The sequence below is a fragment of the Pipistrellus kuhlii genome, unplaced genomic scaffold (genome assembly GCF_014108245.1).
Source record: "Pipistrellus kuhlii isolate mPipKuh1 unplaced genomic scaffold, mPipKuh1.p scaffold_m20_p_28, whole genome shotgun sequence".
Taxonomy (NCBI): domain Eukaryota; kingdom Metazoa; phylum Chordata; class Mammalia; order Chiroptera; family Vespertilionidae; genus Pipistrellus; species Pipistrellus kuhlii.
In genome coordinates this window covers 6,207,049-6,227,130 of record NW_023425527.1, presented here as the reverse complement: position 1 = coordinate 6,227,130, position 20,082 = coordinate 6,207,049, and the positions used below count along the sequence as shown (strand labels likewise).

At 35.1% G+C, this 20,082-nt stretch overlaps 1 protein-coding gene across 2 annotated transcripts in view; it reads left to right on the top strand.

Moving 5' to 3' along the window:
* The window catches only part of ATAD5 (ATPase family AAA domain containing 5), a 35,953-nt gene that overhangs the window by 6,500 nt on the left and 9,371 nt on the right, over positions 1-20,082 (top strand). The window contains exons 3-18 of one of the 2 annotated variants that reach the window (XM_036454211.2): positions 161-269; positions 1,448-1,612; positions 2,628-2,754; positions 3,318-3,399; positions 5,553-5,737; positions 6,963-7,117; positions 7,575-7,734; positions 8,399-8,719; positions 10,524-10,620; positions 12,269-12,348; positions 12,581-12,720; positions 12,807-12,957; positions 17,228-17,404; positions 18,006-18,139; positions 18,592-18,685; positions 19,638-19,702. In XM_036454211.2, the coding sequence (XP_036310104.1) occupies positions 161-269; positions 1,448-1,612; positions 2,628-2,754; positions 3,318-3,399; positions 5,553-5,737; positions 6,963-7,117; positions 7,575-7,734; positions 8,399-8,719; positions 10,524-10,620; positions 12,269-12,348; positions 12,581-12,720; positions 12,807-12,957; positions 17,228-17,404; positions 18,006-18,139; positions 18,592-18,685; positions 19,638-19,702 (2,242 nt within the window). The remainder of the gene's footprint in view (positions 1-160; positions 270-1,447; positions 1,613-2,627; positions 2,755-3,317; positions 3,400-5,552; positions 5,738-6,962; positions 7,118-7,574; positions 7,735-8,398; positions 8,720-10,523; positions 10,621-12,268; positions 12,349-12,580; positions 12,721-12,806; positions 12,958-17,227; positions 17,405-18,005; positions 18,140-18,591; positions 18,686-19,637; positions 19,703-20,082) is intronic. The other variant, XM_036454212.2, reaches the window with a different exon arrangement.

The following is a 20,082-nucleotide window of genomic DNA, read 5'->3' as shown; positions in this document are numbered from 1 at the left end:
TAACATTGAGTTTGACTTACTTTTGAATTAGTAATTTGAAACTAATGGAGTGTTTTCTGTTTTAGAACTGTCCAGAAATTGGAGCCCTAGTTGGTTCTTTTCTGTATTGAAATTCTTACACATTATAATAATGAAAATGTTTCTGAATTTTTCCCCCCAGAATGAAATTTACCAGAATTAGTACTCCCAAAAAATCTAAGAAGAAATCTAAGAAAAGTTCCAAGAAATCTGAAGCAACTGGTGGAGATTTTACCTATCAAACTAGAAAGGTAATTGAAATATTAGGGATTCCTGTGATATTCTATTTTCTTATAAGCAACAATAACAACTATTATTGGAAGTAATACACTGTAAGAAGATTCACACATTTCTTCGGCTGGTTATGTTAACTACAACCCTATGTTATTTTCCACTATTTTTTTATTCCTTGAGTTAGTTTGTTAAGACATTAAGATAGTTAATTGTGAGATGAAAGCAATTGATAAGGGGAGTCTAATTTACTTTCCGTAGGCTTTGAGGGTTACATTCCAATTTTTCTCTAAGGCTACTCTTAGGTCATAATGGAATGTTTGGTTTATTTCTGTAGATTGGAAATAAATAGTACTATTTCTGGTACTATTGACATTATGGGCTGGATAATTCTTTGTTGTGGGGGATTATCCTGTGCATTATAGGATGTTTAGCAGTAACCCAATTAACTGTAAGTTTATTCAACTTTTATTATAGAAAGACTGTGCCTTGTTTGTGTATTGCTTAGAATTGTGATTCAGTAATAAAGTTCTCAACATGACATTTCAAAGTTTATTATAACCTCCCCCATTATCAATGTCAGAGTAGTACATTTGTGCTTTTTTGATGTTTTATTTTTATTTTCAGTATTAAGGAAGTGGATAATGAAATGAGAGAGGGCTTAGGGTACCAGAAGGAACAGGAGAGAGCCTAGGCGGGGCTGCTTTGGCTCTCTAGAAAGTAAAAAAAAAAGAGGACCCTGGGGCAGTGGGGTTTGGTCTGGGATGAGCTGCCACTGCCCATGGTTCCCTGGTTGCAAGTCTCTTGGGAACCCTTAGAGTTTAGGAGACGCACTCCTGTGGGGAAAGAAGAGGGGGAAAGGGCCGAGTAGTACATTTGTTCAGATTGAAGACTCTATGTTGGCATATCATTACCTAGAGTCCATTGTTTGCATTAGGATTCATAGCCCTTAGTGTGTTCTGATATATTCTGTGGGCTTGGACAAATATATAACGACATATATCCACCATTATAGTATTATACAGAATAGTTCCACTGCCTTAAAACTCTTCTCTGCCTGGCCTATTCATCCCTTCCTGCCACCGCCCCTAAACCCTGGCAACCACTGTCTGTATGGTTTTGCCTTTTCTGTTTTTTCTTTTTTTAAATAAAATATGTTTGCCAGAGATCTAAATGAACGTTTCAAATTTTTGTTTAGGCAAGCAGTACTTCAAAGAATGTATCAAAAGCGAAACAACTGATTGAAAAAGCAAAAGCTTTACACATTAGTAGGTCAAAAGCTGCTGAAGAAATAGTGACACCCTTAAGGCGTTCATCTAGGCGTCAGATTCTTCCTGAAGGGAAGAAAATGTCAGACACAGAAGTAAGTATTACAAATATTTATTGGTATGAATTATGTCCTAACCCTGACTAGCGTGGCTTAGTTGGTTTGAATGCCAGATACCGAAAGTTTACAGGTTTGAGTCCCTGTTGGGGTGCATACGAGAGGCAACCTATCCATGTTTCTCTCTCATTGATGTTTTTCTCTCCCCCTCTTCTCTCTCTTTAAAAAATTTCCATCTTATTTTCTTTGGAGTGGGAGAAGGAAACCATTATGAAGTTAAAAGGTAAAATTGTAAGGTAGTTTTGAGGTGGTAGTAAGAATGTAATTTTTATTTTTGCTTTAAAAGTCTTTGGCTCTCTTTTGCCTACAGAATGTTTGAATCCTTATCAAGTCATTCAAGATTCTTCGTAGATTGCATTAGGGCTTTCCTTTCTTCAAAACCCTTTCTCATATATAAAAAATTATTAATTTTCCCCCAAATGGTGCAGTTTTTAAATTTTTTTCAGTTTGTAGTCTCATGATGGGGAAATGATGGAATTATTAATATAATTATCTTGTATTAATATATGGCTTCTAGCACTATAATCCTTTTGATATTTTAGTGGCATTTTATTTTTAAAATCTTTATTGTTGAGTGTATTATAGATGTCCCTGTTTTTTTACCCCATTGCTCCCCTCCACTTGCTTTGCACCCCACCCCAAGCCTTCACTACCCTGTTGTCTATGACCATAGGTAATATGTTTAGGCATGTAAGTTCTTTGATTGATTTCTTCTCGCCTACACCCTTTTCCTTCTGAGATTCACCAGTTTGTTCCATGTTTCTTTTCTATGCCTGATTCTTTTTTATTGTTCATATTTTTTTTCTTTTCTCCTCCTCCTCCTCTTTCTCCTCCTCCTTCTCCTCCTTCTCTTCTTTTTCTTCTTCTTTCTTCTCTTCCTCCTTTTAAAGAATAACCTTCAACATTTCATGTAATACTGGTGGTTTGGTGGTAATGGACAAGCTTTTTCTTGTTTGATATATTTTAAAGAAAGTTTTTTCTTATTTTGTCTTAGGACTCTGTAATAATAATAAATTCAAGTCCTACTTCTTTAAAGCATCCTGAGACAAATCAGAAGAAACTTCAGTGTCTAAATGATGTGCTAGGGAAAAAACCTAACAAGACTTCTAAAAATGAACCTGGTAATCAGATTTTGATAACATTTATGATGAACATTAGAATGTTTGGGGGGTTATATTCTGCATGCTCTCATTTTAATTTAATATCTTGCTCTAAATAAATGATTAATTTTAATTATATTAAATATTATTTCTATTTTTATGAGTAAAGTTATAATATAGTGAGGTGTTTTACAAAGGGTAACTGACCATATCTTAAGTTATCACATTTCTGTGTATTTATTTATCCTTAGTTAAGTTAGTGGTTCCCAAACCTGACTAATCATCAAAATCATCTGGGTAAATTAAAAAAATTTTTAAATCTTCATTTCCTTTTCTAGACATATTAACTAAGAATTTCTAGAACTGGGTTGTAGGAATCTGTAGTTTAAAAAAATTGTGTTCTCCAAGAGATTCTGATAATGATATTACCCAGTTGAGGAACTAGGTCATTATATAGAATTTTTCTTAATTGAAAGAAATTCATTTTTTAAAAGTTTAAAAAGATAGAGATATAATTTTAAAGTAGTTGGAAGAAAGTAGAGATGCTGAACATTAATACTAACCTAAGTATTTATTTTTCTCAGGAAAAATGAAAATTGCTCCTTTATTTCTTACCAGAAAAGTTCATAAAACAGCTGATCCTATCCTTGGTTTTGATGAAAGCAGGTCAGTCCAGGACAAATTTTTAAATGCCAAAATGTTTTATGGAATATGTTGCAGTTTTTTTTTTTTTCATTTACTTTGATGAGAAAGCATGTAAATTATCATTTGAAGCTTTAATAAATACATTTTTAAAAGATGAACTTAAGCCTGACTGGTTTGGCTCCTAGAGCATCGGGCCGTGGACTGAAAGGTCTCGGGTTCAATTCCAGTTGAGGGCATGTATCTTGTTTTCTCTAATAGGGGGGCTTGCAGGAGGCAGCCAATCAATATTTCTCTCTCATCGATGTTTCTAACTCTCTATCTCTCTCCCTCCCTCTCTGTAAAAAGCCATTAAAAATATATTTTTTTTAAAAAGATGAACTTAAAATATGACAATGCTACACGAGGATCTTGTTTTTTTGCAAACATTTTGGAGCCATCTCTAGACAAAATAGTGAAAAATAAATAGGCAAACAAAAAAACCCAAAAAAGCTGATTATGAACTTATTCAGTAAACGAGGCACTGTTTTTTTGGAGTAGGAATATTATGGGAAACAAAACAAGACACATTCCCTGTCCTTATGAGGCTTATATTCTAGAACAGTGTTTCCCAAGCTTTTGACATATGTGTACCCCTTCTATAATTTTCGTAATGCTGAGTACCCCTTGTACTCATGAGAACGTAGAATTAGGCGCAGCTAAACACGGTGCAGTGCATATCCCCACCAAACTCTTCCCGTAACCCTAGGGGTACGCGTACCACACTTTGGGAAACACTGTTCTAGAAGAAAGACAAGCTATAATTAAACATTAATTGGGCCAGCAAATGAAATATTGCATTTGTACTAAGAAGGAGAGAGATAAAGTTCTATTAAGTTTGTATTAAGTAAATTTGGTCTTATTAAGAAAGGCTTTACTGAATGACACCTGAGGGAGGATAAGCAGGAGTTCATCAGGGGAAGGAACAGCGTTTCAGGCAGAGGGAACAGTCTGTGCATAGTCCCTATACCTAGATGGAGTGTGGTAAATACAGGAGATTGAAAGAATGCCAGTGCTACTTGAGCATAGACAGTAGAGGAGAGAGGAATGTGAGATTAAGCTGGAGAAGTGGGTGCCATCCCAACCAAAGAATTTTAAACTTGAGTATGGACATCTGGATTTTGAAAGTTTTATCTGACTGCTGGATTAATTCTGCTGCTGTATAAAGAGTGTAATAGAGGAAAGCTTAGAGTGGATGTAGGAGTCCAGGTGTGAGGTGATGGAAGTGTGGACTCAAGTGTTGGTAAAGATTTCAGAGATAAATTTAAAAACCCTTAATGATTAATGAGAATTGGGGTAGGGAGAATAAGGTATAATGATAACACTTAAGTTCTGGTCTATGTAAGGGATAGCACAATAGAAGAAGACCAAATTTAGGGACATCATGTATTCAGGTTATTTGTTTTTCCTATTTCAATTTCATTGATGTACAATACATATTGTTAAATGCACAAATCTTAAATATACAGCTTTGATAAGTACATTATATTGGGATATAACATATTTATTTTACTCCAGAAAAGTTATTTTCTCTTTCTGTTGTCCCCACCACTGCCACAACAAAAAGGTTACCACTATTATGATTTCTATTACCATAGATTAGTATTGTGTTTTAAAACTTTACATAAATTTTTATTATTTTTTAAATATATTTTTATTGATTTCAGAGAGGAAGGGAGAGGGAGAGAGAAACATCAATGATGAGAATCATTGATTGGCTGCCTCCTGCATGACCACTCTTGGGAAGGGAGCCCGCAACCCAGGCATATGCCCTTGACTGGAATTGAACGCAGGACCCTTCAGTACTCAGGCCAATGCTTTATCCATTGAGCCAAACCAGCTAGGGCTTTACATAAACTTTAAATATATATATTCAGTTATATATAACTTTTGTGTGAAGTTACTTTTGCTCAGTATACATGAAATTTGCCCAATACATGAAATTTGTGCAAGAGTAAGCCTTGGCAGCCCTGGCTGCCTCAGGTCTTGTGGCCCCGTCCCCCTACCCTCTGGTCGTTCCTGGAGGTTGTTCCACCGTCTGGTCTAATTAGCATATTAGCTCTTTATTATATAGGATAGTTTATTTGTTTAAAGTTTTTATAACCTTAGCTTTCCTTTTCACATCATTTTCTTAAAAGTCAAGATACCTCCGAAAGATCTCAGGATTGTGATGTGCGACTTAAAGCAAAGCGTGACTTTCTAATGAGCGGTCTGCCAGATTTGTTGAAACGACAAATTGCAAAGAAATCTGCTGCATTAGATGTGTACAATGTAGTGAGTACCAGTTTCCAGAAAGTAGTTCATGTACAACAAAAAGATGATGGTAAGCTTGTTGATTATTATGGAATATTTACTTTGAAACTGTTAGAAATATGAAACTATGGAAGGTGGTTTAAGATGAGGCTAAGGTTCAAGTAAAATCACTCTAAGAATTATGAACTTAAGAATTAGAGTGATTTTAGTGGGAATTTAAAATCTCTTCGCAAGCCTTAGACTCGCTTCACCAAGGATGACTAGGGGCAAGAAAGCCAAAGGCATCCTCAGCCTTTACCCCTAATGCCGGGGGACAGCAGGCACATGTGTGTGGGGCCTTAAGTGCATATTATTCTCCAGAGAGGCACTATGTTCTAAAAGGAAGGCCATTTCCTTCTGAAATTATAGCCTGTGTGTGAACAGGTCATCTTTAAGCATTCTCACAGGAGTTCAAGCTAATGTTCAGGGAAATTTGTTTGCCTCCTTTATCTTGCCTCCTTTTCCCAAGTGCTCCCCTCCCCAGCCATTCCAACCCTGGGCAAGCCCCCACCGCCCCAGTGTCTGTGCCCATTGGTTATGATAATATGCATGCATTCAAGTCCTTTGGTTGCTCTCTAACCCTCCTCCCCTACCATTTGTCTCTAGATTGATCTATTCTTGTTCATCAAAACCCACCTGACTTTGACAAACCCATTCTCCTGGAAGCATGCTACTATAAAACAGCCTGTCTATTGGAGATGAGCAGATAAGGCAAACACAGAAAACACCTCTCTCTCCTAAGAGTTAGTGCACGCTTAACTGTTGCTCGGCATTTTGCCAAACACTTCATATGCATATCTAGTTTAATCCCCATAACAACTTGAGAAGGTTAAGTATGATAATTGTTGCCCCCACTTTACACATGAAGAAACTAAGGTTTAGGATCTTGCCCACAGTCACCTAGCTAGTAAGTGACAGAGTCTGGATTTGAATCTAGGTCTGACTTTAGAGTTTTAAACTTTAAACTAGGATGTTAACTGACACTGAAATTTTTTCTGTGAGTAGCAAGGTTGATTTAAAAAGAGAAGAAAATTTGCAGATATTTGCTTATTTTTAACAACAGGAAGGGAAGACTAGGTAATTTTTATTAATTGTATTTGTTGGAGGTGAAGATTTTGTCCCTATTGTACTTATCTGAGTTTTGATACTTGTGTTAACTATGTAGTTAAGACTTTTCATGTTTATATACTTGGCATTTGATAAATGGATAGTATGTGAAGGGAGGTAATTAAAACAATTTTTCTATTTTTCTTTAGGGTGCTATTTGTGGCATTTGAAACCACCCACTTGTTCTCGCTTAATTAAACTTAAACAATGGGATACTAAAGTAAATCTTTCTAAGTGTGTTATTGCTCTTGGTGAATTTTCAACATTGAATTCAAGTTTGAAAAGCAATAATTCTGCTGTTGTGGTAAGTATTAGAAAACTCATCCTTTGTAGAGTATTTCCTTCACATTTTTTAGAGGAAAAAACATTTTTTTAATATATACTATTATATGTAGCCTAAAAAATGAATCCCAGCTAAAGTAATATCTCTTTTTAATACTAGGCTATAAAAACATTTTTAAGAATTAGTCCTAGCCAGTTTTAAAAGATTACATTATATAGAACATTTAGATACTTTATAAGTCAGCATTTTAATGTAGTAAATATGTGAAGAACAATTAATTGAAACAGAACAATCGTTTTAAGTCCTTAAAAAACTAAGTAAATGCAGCTTTTTGCCATCAAGATTGTTTTTAATAACATTTCCATCAAGGTTATATTTAGTGATGAGAGCTAATATTGACAAAGTAATTGGTAGTATTGTGCTTAATGTTAATAGACAATGTGGGGTCAGTTATTGAATATTTTATTCTTTATTTCAGTATATGGGGAGAAGGAAGGGTTTTACTGAAGAAGTAAGAAATCTTTTGCTGGAGGAAATTACATGTTCAAATCCTGAGTTTTCTTTGATGAAATATTTTCCATTGCTTCTAAAGAAAAACACTGAGCACCAACTACTCTCTGAATGTCATTATAAACAAGGTTAGTGATAATTATCATTTATGTTAATATTTCACTTTTGAAAGCAATAAGAGGTTATGCCTGGTGTGGCTCAGTTGGTTGGTCATCGTCCCATGCACCTAGAGGTCATAGGTTCAATTCCCAGTCAGGGGCACATGCCCATGTAGCAGGTTCCAAGGAGGGCGGGGAGAGAACGCATGCAGGAGATAGCTAATAGATATTCCTCTCTCATCATCAATGTTTCTATCTGTCTCTCCCTCTCTCTCTAGAATAATGAGAACATTTTTTAAGAAAAAGAAAAAAAAAGCCCTAAGAGTTAGCCATTGATTGTTGGAAGTGGTCATCATGAAGAGAACATTGCTTATGGTTGGCAGTGAGAATTTATTCAACTGAAGTAAAGCATCTTATGCAATGCAGTGTTAGCCCCTGCCAGCTTCCAGAGATGCCAGCTTAAGACAGCTATTAATAATTCACTTAAGGAAAGCCTTAAATGAGACAATTTGAACTTATATAGCTTGCATAAAGGCAGTCTAAAGATATTCAGCTTGCTTTCAGCATGCCATATTTGATTCTTATCTTTAGTTTTATAGTAAGACATTGGATATTTTGAAGCAATACTAATATTATTAGGTGTTAAAAAATTTTTTATTAATAAGCATATGCATTTCTATTATTCCCCAAATAGAAAATCCACAATTAGAACCTGATGTGAATCTAAAGGAAACCAAAAGGAAACGAGTGGAAACCAAAAATTATAAGTCAAAAAGAAGGAAACCAAATGAGTATTCAGAAAATATAACTGGAAAACCAAAAGAACTGGAAAAAACACACAAGTACACTGGGATAAAGCTTGATTCTTCCAAAAGTCTATATTCTAAAACACGCAGTAAGAAGCAGACTGCTGTGAGTACAGCATGTGAAGTGGAAACTGAAGCAGTAGAAGAAGCTGATGTTCTGATAATAGATGATGACAAAGCATCTACATCAGAAATATCTTCTTTTCCTGGTAAATTCGTTTTTATCTTTAAAAAAATTTTTTTTAACCTATCACTTCCCCTTTTTCAATGTGCTCATTGCAAATTCAAATAGTATTTATGTATAAATAAGAAGTGGGCCGAAACTGGGTTTGGCTCGTGGATAGAGTGTCGGTCTGTGGACTGAAGGGTCCCAGGTTCAATTCCAGTCAAGGGCATGTATATTGGTTGCGGGCACATCCCCGGTAGGGGGTGTGCAGGAGGCAGCTGGTCGATGTTTCTCTCTCATCGACGTTTCTAGCTCTCTATCCCGCTCCATTCCTCTCTGTGGAAAATCAATAAAATATATTAAAAAAAAAAAAAAGAAGAAGTGGAAGCTTCACTGATGAGAGTCTTATAAACTTATTAACATTGCTTTTTGATCTTTGATTTTTCTGTGCTTCTATAAATACATATACTTTTATAAAAAATAGGGATCAGCCCTACCTGGTTTGGTTCAGTAGATAGAGCATCAGCCTGTACACTGAAGGGTCCCAGTTTTGATTCCCTGTCAGGAACACATGCCTGGTTGTGGATTCGATCCCCAGTAGGGGCATGCAGGAGGCAGCTAATCAATGATTCTCATCATTGATGTTTCTTTTCTTTAAAAAAAAATTTTTTTATTAATTTTTTACAGAGAGGAAGGAAGAAGGGTAGACAGTTAAGAACACTGATCAGCTACTTCCTAAACACCCCCTACTGGGGATGTGCCCGAAACCGAGGTACATGCCCTTGATAGGAATCGAACCTAGGACCCTTCAGTCCGCAGGCCGATGCTCTATCCACTGAGCCAAACCAGCCAGGGCATCGTCATTGATGTTTCTATCTCTCTCTCTTTCCCTCCTTTTCTCTCTGAAATCAATAAAAATATATTTTTTAAAAAAATAGGGATCCTATTATACATATTATTTTACTGTATTTCTCATATTTCTTACATGTTTCCATTCAGGGTATCTATATTTTCCTAAGTATCCTATTAAAATAATTAATTGATCTATTTATGTTGCTTTAAAGCAGGGGTGGGGAATGTCCAGCCTGTGGGCTGTATAAAGCCCATGAAATAATTTGGTCTGGTCTTATCAAGACATTAGGGGTGAGTTAATGAAATGCTTGACCAAATAGAGCAGGCTAATTTTTAAGTTGATAATTTTGTATGGTCTGCAAATGATATTATAAATATCCAAATGGCCCTTGGCAGAAAAAAATTCCCCACCCTTCCTTTAAAGTATGTCTTGATATTTGTATAGCAAGTCTATCATTTTTAAAAGCAATTTTTATACATCTACTCTACTATGAGCTATAATTTTCCTTACTCATAAATTCCATTGAGATTTGATTTTGCATTAGTTTATAGATTAGTTTGGAGTGAATTGGCATCTTTACAACGTTCAGTTTTCTCAATAAGGAGTGTAACATATCTTTCCATTTAAATCAGATGAGTTAGTTGGGCATTTTAATGTTTCTTTTCAGTGGTCAAAAAAAGCTCCACTAAAATTATGCTGTCTTTGTTCTTTAGATATTTTTTATGTTAAAAATTATTTTTTATGCTTCCTGGATTATTAAAAATTTAAATGTATACTTTTAGACTTTACTGTTATGAGACTTTATGGTGGTTTTAAAAGGGGAATTTGGTGTGAAGAATTTTAAATGTAATATTAAGTTTTGAAATTGCCTTGTTGGCATTTTGTAAATATAAATATTTATTGAAATAGTTATTGTTACATAAACTAATATAAATGTCTAAGAATATATGTTTATGTTAAGGACCAATACTTTAATGTATGTCTTTTGCTTTAGATTCTGGAACTGAAGACATGCTTTGGACAGAAAAATATCAACCTCAGAATTCCAGTGAACTCATAGGCAATGAACTAGCTATAAAAAAGTTACATAGGTTGGTAAAATTGAGACATAGTTAATGAATATAGTTTTTAAAATTTATTCTAAAATCTATAATTATAAAGAATTACAATTTGTAAGAGCAAACAAAAGAATATTAAGTAACTATCCCTATATTGTCCCTTAAATCACTATTAAAGGTTTCTTGTAAAATCTTCCCGAAAAAATTTTATGCATATATTAGTTCCTTTTTTCATATTACTATTAATTCATGTCCATTATCTTTAGTGTACCATTCTAACATTCAAAAAGTTCTGAAAACTGAAACTACATGAACTTTATTACATAAAGGTTATTGTAGTCCTTATTGATCTCACTTGTAAGGAGTTTATACATTTTAAAAAATTGAAATATTAAGTGATTATGGATGTAATCTCACATACCTTTTTAGAGTTATTATGCAATACTAGGGGCCCAGTGCATGAATTCGTGCACCTTAAAAGGACTGTGGGCCACAAGGCTGAAGTGGGCACAGGGGCAGGACTTGGCCCATTCTCTGCGCCTCTGTCAGCCCCTCCTGCTGCAGCCCCACTTCCCTCTCTGCTGGCAGTCCTGCTCCTGCTGCTCCTATGCACTAACAGTGCAGAGCAATTGGGGCCAGTGCCAGCAGCGGGTGCAAGCGGGACCAGCACTGTCAGTGTGTGTAAGAGGCAGGTGCCGGCCCCAATTGCCCCGCAGGAGCAGGGGAGGTAGAGAAGCCCTGAAGGTGATCGGGGCCTGCAGTCACTGCTCACACCGACTGATGGAGCCGAGCAGCAGGTGTGAGTGGGGCTGATGCTGGCAGCAGGTGCGAGTGCCAGGCGGGACTGCAGTGTGGGGGAGCAAAGAGTTTTCAGTACCACTAACCACCAGAGGATCGCCCCAATGACAGTGACCGGCACTCCACCTTGGTCTGGCGCTCCCGTTCACCTGCTCCACCATCCCACCGCTCTGTTACCTGCTGTAAATGCCTGCCATGTTCTGCATGTACCCCCAGGTGGTCAGCACACATCATAGCAATGGTTGTTCGGTTGCTCAGTTGTTCCCCTGTTCGGTCTATTTACATATTAGGGTTTTATATATATAGATGTGGTATATAAACCAAATTACCTTTCTAATATCTGAAAAAAATCTGAATTCTAAAACCCACTTGGTCCAAAGGATTTCATATACAAGGAATTGCAGCCTGTAATAAGGGATAACACCTTGAACTTGGCAGTTTTCTAAATACTTGCGTTGTTCTTAGCTCATTTAATTCTGAGAAAAATAGTCTGAGGGTATAAATTATAGTTGTCCTTATTTCATAGATGAGGAATGAGGCCTAGAGAGGTTGGGTATTTATCTGACTTCACACAACTAGAAAGCAATGGAGCTAGAATTTAAGCTCAGATAGACTAGCTCTAGACTAAAACCTAATCTTTATACTTAGCATTATATATTAGACATCTTTCTTGTTAACACACAATCTACCTAAATTCTATTTAGTTGCTGTGTATTGTTTCTTGTATGGATGAACCATAATATACCTTTTTTTTCTACTTATATACCTTTAGGTTTTTCCTTTTAGAAGCTAATATAAACAATATTGCAATGAATGTCCTTTCACATATAGTCTATCTATATTCTGTGAATTATTTTTATTAACATACATTTTATTATGGCAGTTGGTTAAAAGACTGGAAAAGAAGAGCTGAATTAGAAGAAAGACAGAATTTGAAGGGTAAAAGAGATGAGAAACAAGAAGGTATTTTGAGTAATTTTTTTTCCCATTTCACTGAAAATTTTTAAAATTAGATTATCTAAAAATGTTTTATAAAATTTCTTCCTTATATTCTGTACTTGGTGTTCTAGTTTTGGTACATTAAATTTCCAGCATTTACTGGCAAGAAGTTTGTGGGATTTGATCATTGGGTTTGATGAGGTATAATTGTTGCCTAAGCAGTTATCATTTTATATGCATTTGAATCATTTTTCAGATCTGTTGGATGTAACTGACTTTAAAGGCAGTTCGGATGAAGAAGAGAATCGTCTTTGCAATACTGTCCTCATAACAGGGCCAACAGGCGTGGGGAAAACTGCTGCAGTATATGCTTGTGCTCAGGAGCTTGGATTTAAGGTCAGTCACAGCTGCAGTAGAACAATGTCAATGAATTAAAAGAAAACATAAATCATTCTTCCTTTTGTCATGAATTCTTCCTTTAGATATTTGAAGTGAATGCCTCATCTCAGCGCAGTGGTAGACAAATTCTCTCTCAACTGAAGGAAGCTACTCAGTCCCATCAAGTAGATAAGCAAGGTGTAAATTCACAAAAACCTTGTTTTTTCAATAGCTACAACATAGGCAAGTCACCAAGTAAGTAAATTATGTTCTTTGTCATAACCTTTTTTTTTCTTTTTTGGTAATCCTCACCTAAGGATATTTTTCCATTGATTTTTAGAGAGAGTGGGAGGGAGGGGGAGAGATGGAGAGAAACATTGATTAGTTACCTCCCTGCAAGCAACCCAACCAGGACTGGGGATTGAGCCTTCAATAGAGGTACGTGCCTTTGACTGGAATCAAACCTGGGACCCTTCAGTCCAGGGGCCGACATTCTATTCACTGAGTCAAACTGGCTAGGGCTATTTGGATACTTGGAGATACAGTTTGTACAGAAAAGGTATGAGAAATGCTTTATTCTGCGCTGGCTGATTGTTACTTCTCTTATTTCATTTCAGATTTTATTTATTTGGGTCCTCTTTTTCCTATGAATCTGGTTAAAGATTTGTTAATCTTGTTTATCTTTTCAAAGAACCAGCTCTTGGTTTCATTGATCCTTTGTATTTTTTTTTTAGATTCTATTTTATTTATTTCTGCTCTCATCTTTATTATTTCCTTTCTTCTAATTGTTGTGTTTTTTTTTTTAGTTGTTGTTTTGTTTTCCAAGTTCTTTTAAGTGTAAAGTTAGATTGTTAATTTGAGATTTTTCTTGTTTCTCAAGATAGGCCTGTAGTGCTATGAATTTACCTCTTAGGACTCTTTTGCTGTGTTGCATAGATTTTTAGGTTGTGATCTCATTTTCATTTATTTTAAGGTATCCTTTTATTTCTTACTTGATATCATTGTTAACCCATTCATTGTTTAGTAGCATGTTATTTAAATTGCATGTCTTTGTGTGTTTTTCATTTTTTTTCTGTGATTGTTTCTAATTTCATACCATTATGGTAAGAGAAAATGCTTGATACGATTTTTTTCTTATTCAATTTGTTGAGACTTGTTTTGGGTCCTAACATGTGGTCCATCCTAGGAAACATTCCATGTACACTTGAAACAATGTATTTTCTGCTGCTTTGGGGCAAAGTGCTCTGAATATATAATTAAATCCATCTCATCTGATGTGTCATGTAAAGCCACTATTTCCTTGTTGATTTGGTGTCTGGAAGATCTATCCATTGTTGTTAGTGGGGTGTTAAAATAACCTAGTGTTACTGTATTACTGTCAATTTCTCCCTTTTTATCCACCAAGAGTTGCTTTATATATTTAGGTGCTCTTATTCTGGGTGCATAAATGTTTACAAGGTTTATATCCTGTTTTGGGATTGCTCCTTTTATCATTATATATTGTCCTTTTTCTCTTAATATAGCCTTTGCTTTAAAGTCTATTTTGTCAAATATAAGTATTGCTATCATAGCTTTTTTTTTCTCCATTCTAATTTTCATGAAATATCTTTTTCCAGGTCTTTTAGTGTCTGTGTATCTTTCCTTCTGAGATGGGTCTATTGTAGACAGTAGGTATATGGTCTTGTTTTCTCATCCATTCAGCTACCCAGTGTCTTTTGATTGGAGCATTTAAGCCATTTACATTTAATCCAAGTCTTGAAAGTGTATCATATATTATGTTCAGTTTTGTTTTTGTTTTTGTTTTTTAAATATATTTTATTGATTTTTTACAGAGAGGAAGGGAGAGAGATAGAGAGCTAGAAACGTCGATGAGAGAGAAACACCGACCAACTGCCTCTTGCATACCCCCTACTGGGGATGTGCCCGCAACCAACATACATGCCCCTGACCGGAATCGAACCTGCGACCTTTCAGTCTGCAGACCGACGCTCTACCACTGAGCCAAACCAGTTTCGGCTTATGTTCAGTTTTTGTTCTTATTTCAGATGTGTGGGTAAGTCAAGTCTGTATCTTGGCTAGAAGCAGAATCCTATCTATTTTTCATTTTGTTCTCATATTGTCTCATCTTTGACTGGGAGGAAACATTTTTAATTAGCTTGTGTCCTTTTGACATAGCCCCAGTAATGTTAGATATTTTCTTTGCACTGTGGCTTGTTAAGATGTACCAGACCTAAAGTGAACTATTTCTCCAAAGAACTGATTCTTTTTATGGAAAAATCATTTATAAAGAATATATTGAGCCCTAGCTGGTTTGGCTCAGTGGATAGAGCGTCGGCCTACAGACTGAAGGGTCCCGTGTTCGATTCTGGTCAAGGGCACATGCCCTGGTAGCAGGCTTGATCCCCAGTGTAGGGTAGGGTGTACAGAAGGAGGCAGCCAATCAGTAATTCTTTCTCATCATTGATGTTTCTATTTCTCCCTTTCCCTTCCTTCTGAAATCAATAAAAAAATATTAAAAAAAAAAGAAAGAATATATTGATAGGCCTGGCCAGTATGGCTCAGTTAGTTGGAGTATTGTCCTGTACACTAAAAGGTCGTGGGTTTGATTCCTGGTTTAGGCACATACCCAGGTTGAGGGTTCTGTCCCAGGTCAGGGTGTGTCACATTGATGTTTCTTTTTCTCTTCTCTCCCTTCCCCTCTTTCTAAAATCAATTATAAAAAGCCCTGACTGATGTGTTCAGTGGTTGGAGCATCCACTTGTATACCAAAGGGTTTTAGGTTCAATTCTCAGTCAAGGGCATGTACCTGGGTTGCAGGTTTCATCTTTGGTCCCAGTTGGGGCATGTGTTGGGGGCAACCAATCGATTTGTCTCTCTCATGTCAATGTTTCTGTTTTCTCTTTCTCTCCCCTTCTCTCTCCCTTTCTTCCATTCTCTTAAAAATCAAAGGAAAAAATATCCTTGGGTGAGGATTAATAAAAAAGTAAAACCCATTATTTAAAAAAAAATAAAATAAAGGAAGAGAATATATTGAGAACATTTAAGGTATTATTTTTAAAATAAAAATTGGGCCCTAGCCGTTTTGGCTCAGTGGTTGGAGCATCAGCCTGCAGACTGAAGGGTCATTATTCAATCCCAGTTAAGAATGCTTACCTCAAACCTCGGTTGCAGGCTCGATCCCTAGTCCTGGTCAGGGTGCATGTGGGAGGCAGCCAATCAATGTGTCTCTCTCACATCGATGTTTCTGTCTTTTCCTCTCCTTTCCACTCTCTCTAAAAATCAAATGGGAAGGGGAGATATCCTTGGATAAGGATTAAAAATAATAAAAATATAAAGTAAAAATCCGCATGTATTTTCTAAAACCAATCTGTGGATCGATGACAGTTCGTGATCAAGCAATCCTTGGTCTATGATAAAGGTAGAAAAATAAAGATAAACTAATGAGGTCTTTTTAAGTAAATAGAAATATATTCAATATAAAGAAATATTTTTTATTATAAGATTATGCATTTCCTTTTTGTGATGTTAAAGTGCCCTACTTTTATTAAATGATAGTGATGGCTTTAATTTCTCAAACTCAACATTTTCAATAAGTTTTTTGAACACCTGTAAAATGCAAGATAGATGATAAGAACTGTGGAGATAGGGGTTTCAAAAAAAGAATAGGATACAGTCATGGAATTGTGCCCATATGATGGTACGTGAAGAATATTCTGCGCCAAGGCCATAGGATAAGAATTAGGACAGGCAGGGCCGAAACCGGTTTGGCTCAGTGGATAGAGCATCGGCTTGGGGACTGAAGGGTCCCAGGTTCGATTCCGGTCAAGGGCATGTATCTTGGTTGTGGGCACATCCCCGGTGGGGGGTGTGCAAGAGGCGGCTGGTCGATGACTCTCTCTCGTCGATGTTTCTAACTTGCTATCTCTCTCCCTCTCTGTACAAAATCAATAAAAAATATATTAAAAAAAAAAAAAGAATTAGGACAGGTAGGGACTGAATCAGGGAATTTAGAGGGAAGAAGAGGACATGTCCTAGAATAAAGGCCACATGCCATCTGCTTCTATTAGAGGGAGAGATTAACCATTTATTTTTTTAACTTTGAATCCATGTCCATAGCATCTCTAAAAAAATATTGTTTGTAAAGTATCAATCAATTGTTGATTTAAGCTGAAGTTGGACAATGAAGTTCTGTAATGTGCTCAGCATGTACTGTTACTACTTTTCTGAACGCACATAGGTGTAAGAGAAAGTAAATGGAGGGATTATGGACATTATTTGCTTCAAGAATACATATTTCTTTAGAAAAGAGTGTCTTTCCCAAATGACCTGTTTTACCTTCTCTTCTGATAGAATAAGTAATAATGTAGTAATATTTGGCTATTGAGTATTTGAATGCAAGAATGAAAGAAAATTTTTGTATCTTTGATTTGCGACTGGTAAGAGTAGAAATATAGACTGTGGATAATTCATTTTTGCTGTTTAATTTTTAGAATACTTACCTTTGAGTGTAATTTGGTTTTGGCAGAAAAATTAAATTCTCCTAAGAAAGTTGTTACATCACCAAGGAGACTTCCTCCATCATCACCACAAAGTAGTGGACCAAAGCGAGCACTTCCACCTAAAACACTGGCAAATTATTTTAAAGTGTCTTCCAAGCCAAAAAATAATGAAGAAATAGGAGAACTTCCAGAAAATAATAAAGGTATGTAATTAAATAGCCATTTTTTAATCCTAATAACCATGGTACATAAAAATATGATCAGCCCTGTCTGGGTATACTTCAGTTGGTTAGGCTGTCGTCTCAATAAGCCAAGGTTGTGAGTTTGATACTTGGTCAGGGCACATACAAGAATCATCCAATGAAGACATATGTAAGTGGAACAACAAATTGATGGCTCTTCTCTCTCTCTTACTCTCTCTCAAAATCTATAATAATAAAAATATAATATGCTAATTAGACCAGACGTCCTTCTGGACGACCTTCCCGACGAAGCCAGGGCTGTGAGGGAAGCCCAGGTCCCGGGTGCCAGAGGGAAGCCAGTGCTGGCAGCAGGGAAAGGAAGGCTTATTCTTGCACCAATTTTGTGCATCGGGCCTCTACTAAATAAATAAATAATGATCTTATTTCATGGGTTCCTATTGCTATCTATTAAACTTCAGCTATGCTGAAGGTCCTTCATGTAGGAGTTTTGATATTTTATTTCAGTTTTAATTGGTGATTTCAGTTTGAGCTTATTCTATAGAAATATCCAGTGTTTTTTTAAAGTTGATTTATATAAAATATTAATATTTTGTTTATGCAGGAATCAAAAATTTTTTTGAACAGAAACAAACTATTCAGACTAAATCTACAAATACAACTAATTCAAATATCAAAGAATATGGAGCTGAAGAACCTAACAGGAAAAGTGCAACATCTCTCATTCTTTTTGAGGAGGTAAAGTTGCAGAGATAAATATTGGTGATATTTCATGATAAAAATTTATTCTAAGGATTATTGTGTTACTGTAAATTATCGTAAGATAGCCAAGATAGACTGGAATACCTACTTGAACCTATTTGAAATTAAAGCTAGTGGAACTGTCAATCATAGAAGAATTTTTTATGAAGATAATTAAAGCAATCCATGGTTGTTAATTTTTTTCAAGGAATTTATAAATTATTTTGAGTTATACTTATTCAGTTACAAGTGACTGCATTTCTTTGGTTTAATGTTTGATAATATTTTTATTCTTTTAATGTAAGATTTAGCATGGGCTGAATGCACATGGTTCATAAATTCATAAATTTTGTCTCTAACAGACATATAGTGTATCTACTATGTATATATAATGGCTATTCAGTAAGTATGTTGTTTTCAGTACATTAATATTAGTAAATGATTCTTAGGTTGATGTCATTTTTGAAGAAGATGCTGGGTTTTTGAATGCAATCAAAACATTCATGGCAACAACTAAAAGACCTGTAATCCTTACTACAAGTGGTATGTAACAGTGATTTTACAATTAATTACTTCTGGTTAAAATATTTTATGCAAGCTTCTAATTTTAATTTGAAAAGTTCCTTTCAAAGTCTACTAGCAAATTAACTCATTTTTTTCTAAAATGAGGAGGCTCCTAGATAATTTTTTAAATGAAGATTTATTCAAATTTGCATCTGATCGGTAGCCTTGAGCAGTTATAAAATTAATTTACTACCTTGCAAAAAGCAATGACTTTAAAAACAGGAACTACTTTGAATCACTTTGTTGGATGTTAGATATTTAGGAATTTGGCAATCGCCTGGAATACTGATAGAAAGGTTTATGGACTAGTCAGTGAAAGGGGAAATAACAAATTGTTCTCTTTGCCTCTTCCTCACACATATGATTATCTCATTTGTTGGTCAAAATATTTTATGGGACCCAACCTTTTGCAGTTCCTTAATATTGAATTTAGCCATTTCTTAATCCCTCATAACACTTCCATATGGACCGATTATTGCATAGTTTAAAGTAAACTATAATCAGCTTAACAGAATTGCTACACCATTCCTAATAATTAAAACTTACATAATTTATTTTTTATTATAAATATTATAATATTGTTCTCAAATATTTTTCATTGCAAATATTCAGAATAATATCTCTTCAATGGATTTCTATAGGAAAATGTGTTTATGTTAGATTCCACTTACAAATTAATGGCCCATTTGATAGTTAGTGATTGTAATCTAAAAATATAAATAAAAATCATAGTAATCACAAGTTAAATAATGGTAGTTTAATTAAAATGATAGCTACTTTAGGCCAAGGTAGAAATTCAATTTTTATTGTATAGTTTACATGGTATTGATTTCTATTATTGATGAAATATACAATATTTAAATAGGAAAACTATAACTGGAAAAAGTAATTAATTGGTCTCCATGTTTAAAAAAATTATTTTTTACAATAGATCCTTCATTTAGTTTGATGTTTGATGGCTGCTTTGAAGAAATTAATTTCGATATGCCTTCATTGGTAAGTTTTTAATTTTGAAGATCATATACCATAATTATATAAAACGTTATATTATGATAGATATAATTTTAAAATCTAATTACTAAGGATATGTTAAAATTTCTTAGTATCTTTTTATTGATTTTAGAGAGAGGAAAGGAAAGGGAGAGATAGAAACATCAATGATGAATCATTAATCAGCTGTTTCCTGCACACCCCCTACTGAGGATAGAGCTCACAACCTGGGCATGTGCCCTGACCGGGAATCAAACCGTAACCTCCTGGTTCATAGATTGATGCTCAACTACTGAACCGTGCTGGCTAGGCCAAATATTCAAATTTTAACTAGATTCCAGTGTTCATTAAGTTGTGTGTTTTTTGTTTTTTTTAAAAATATATTT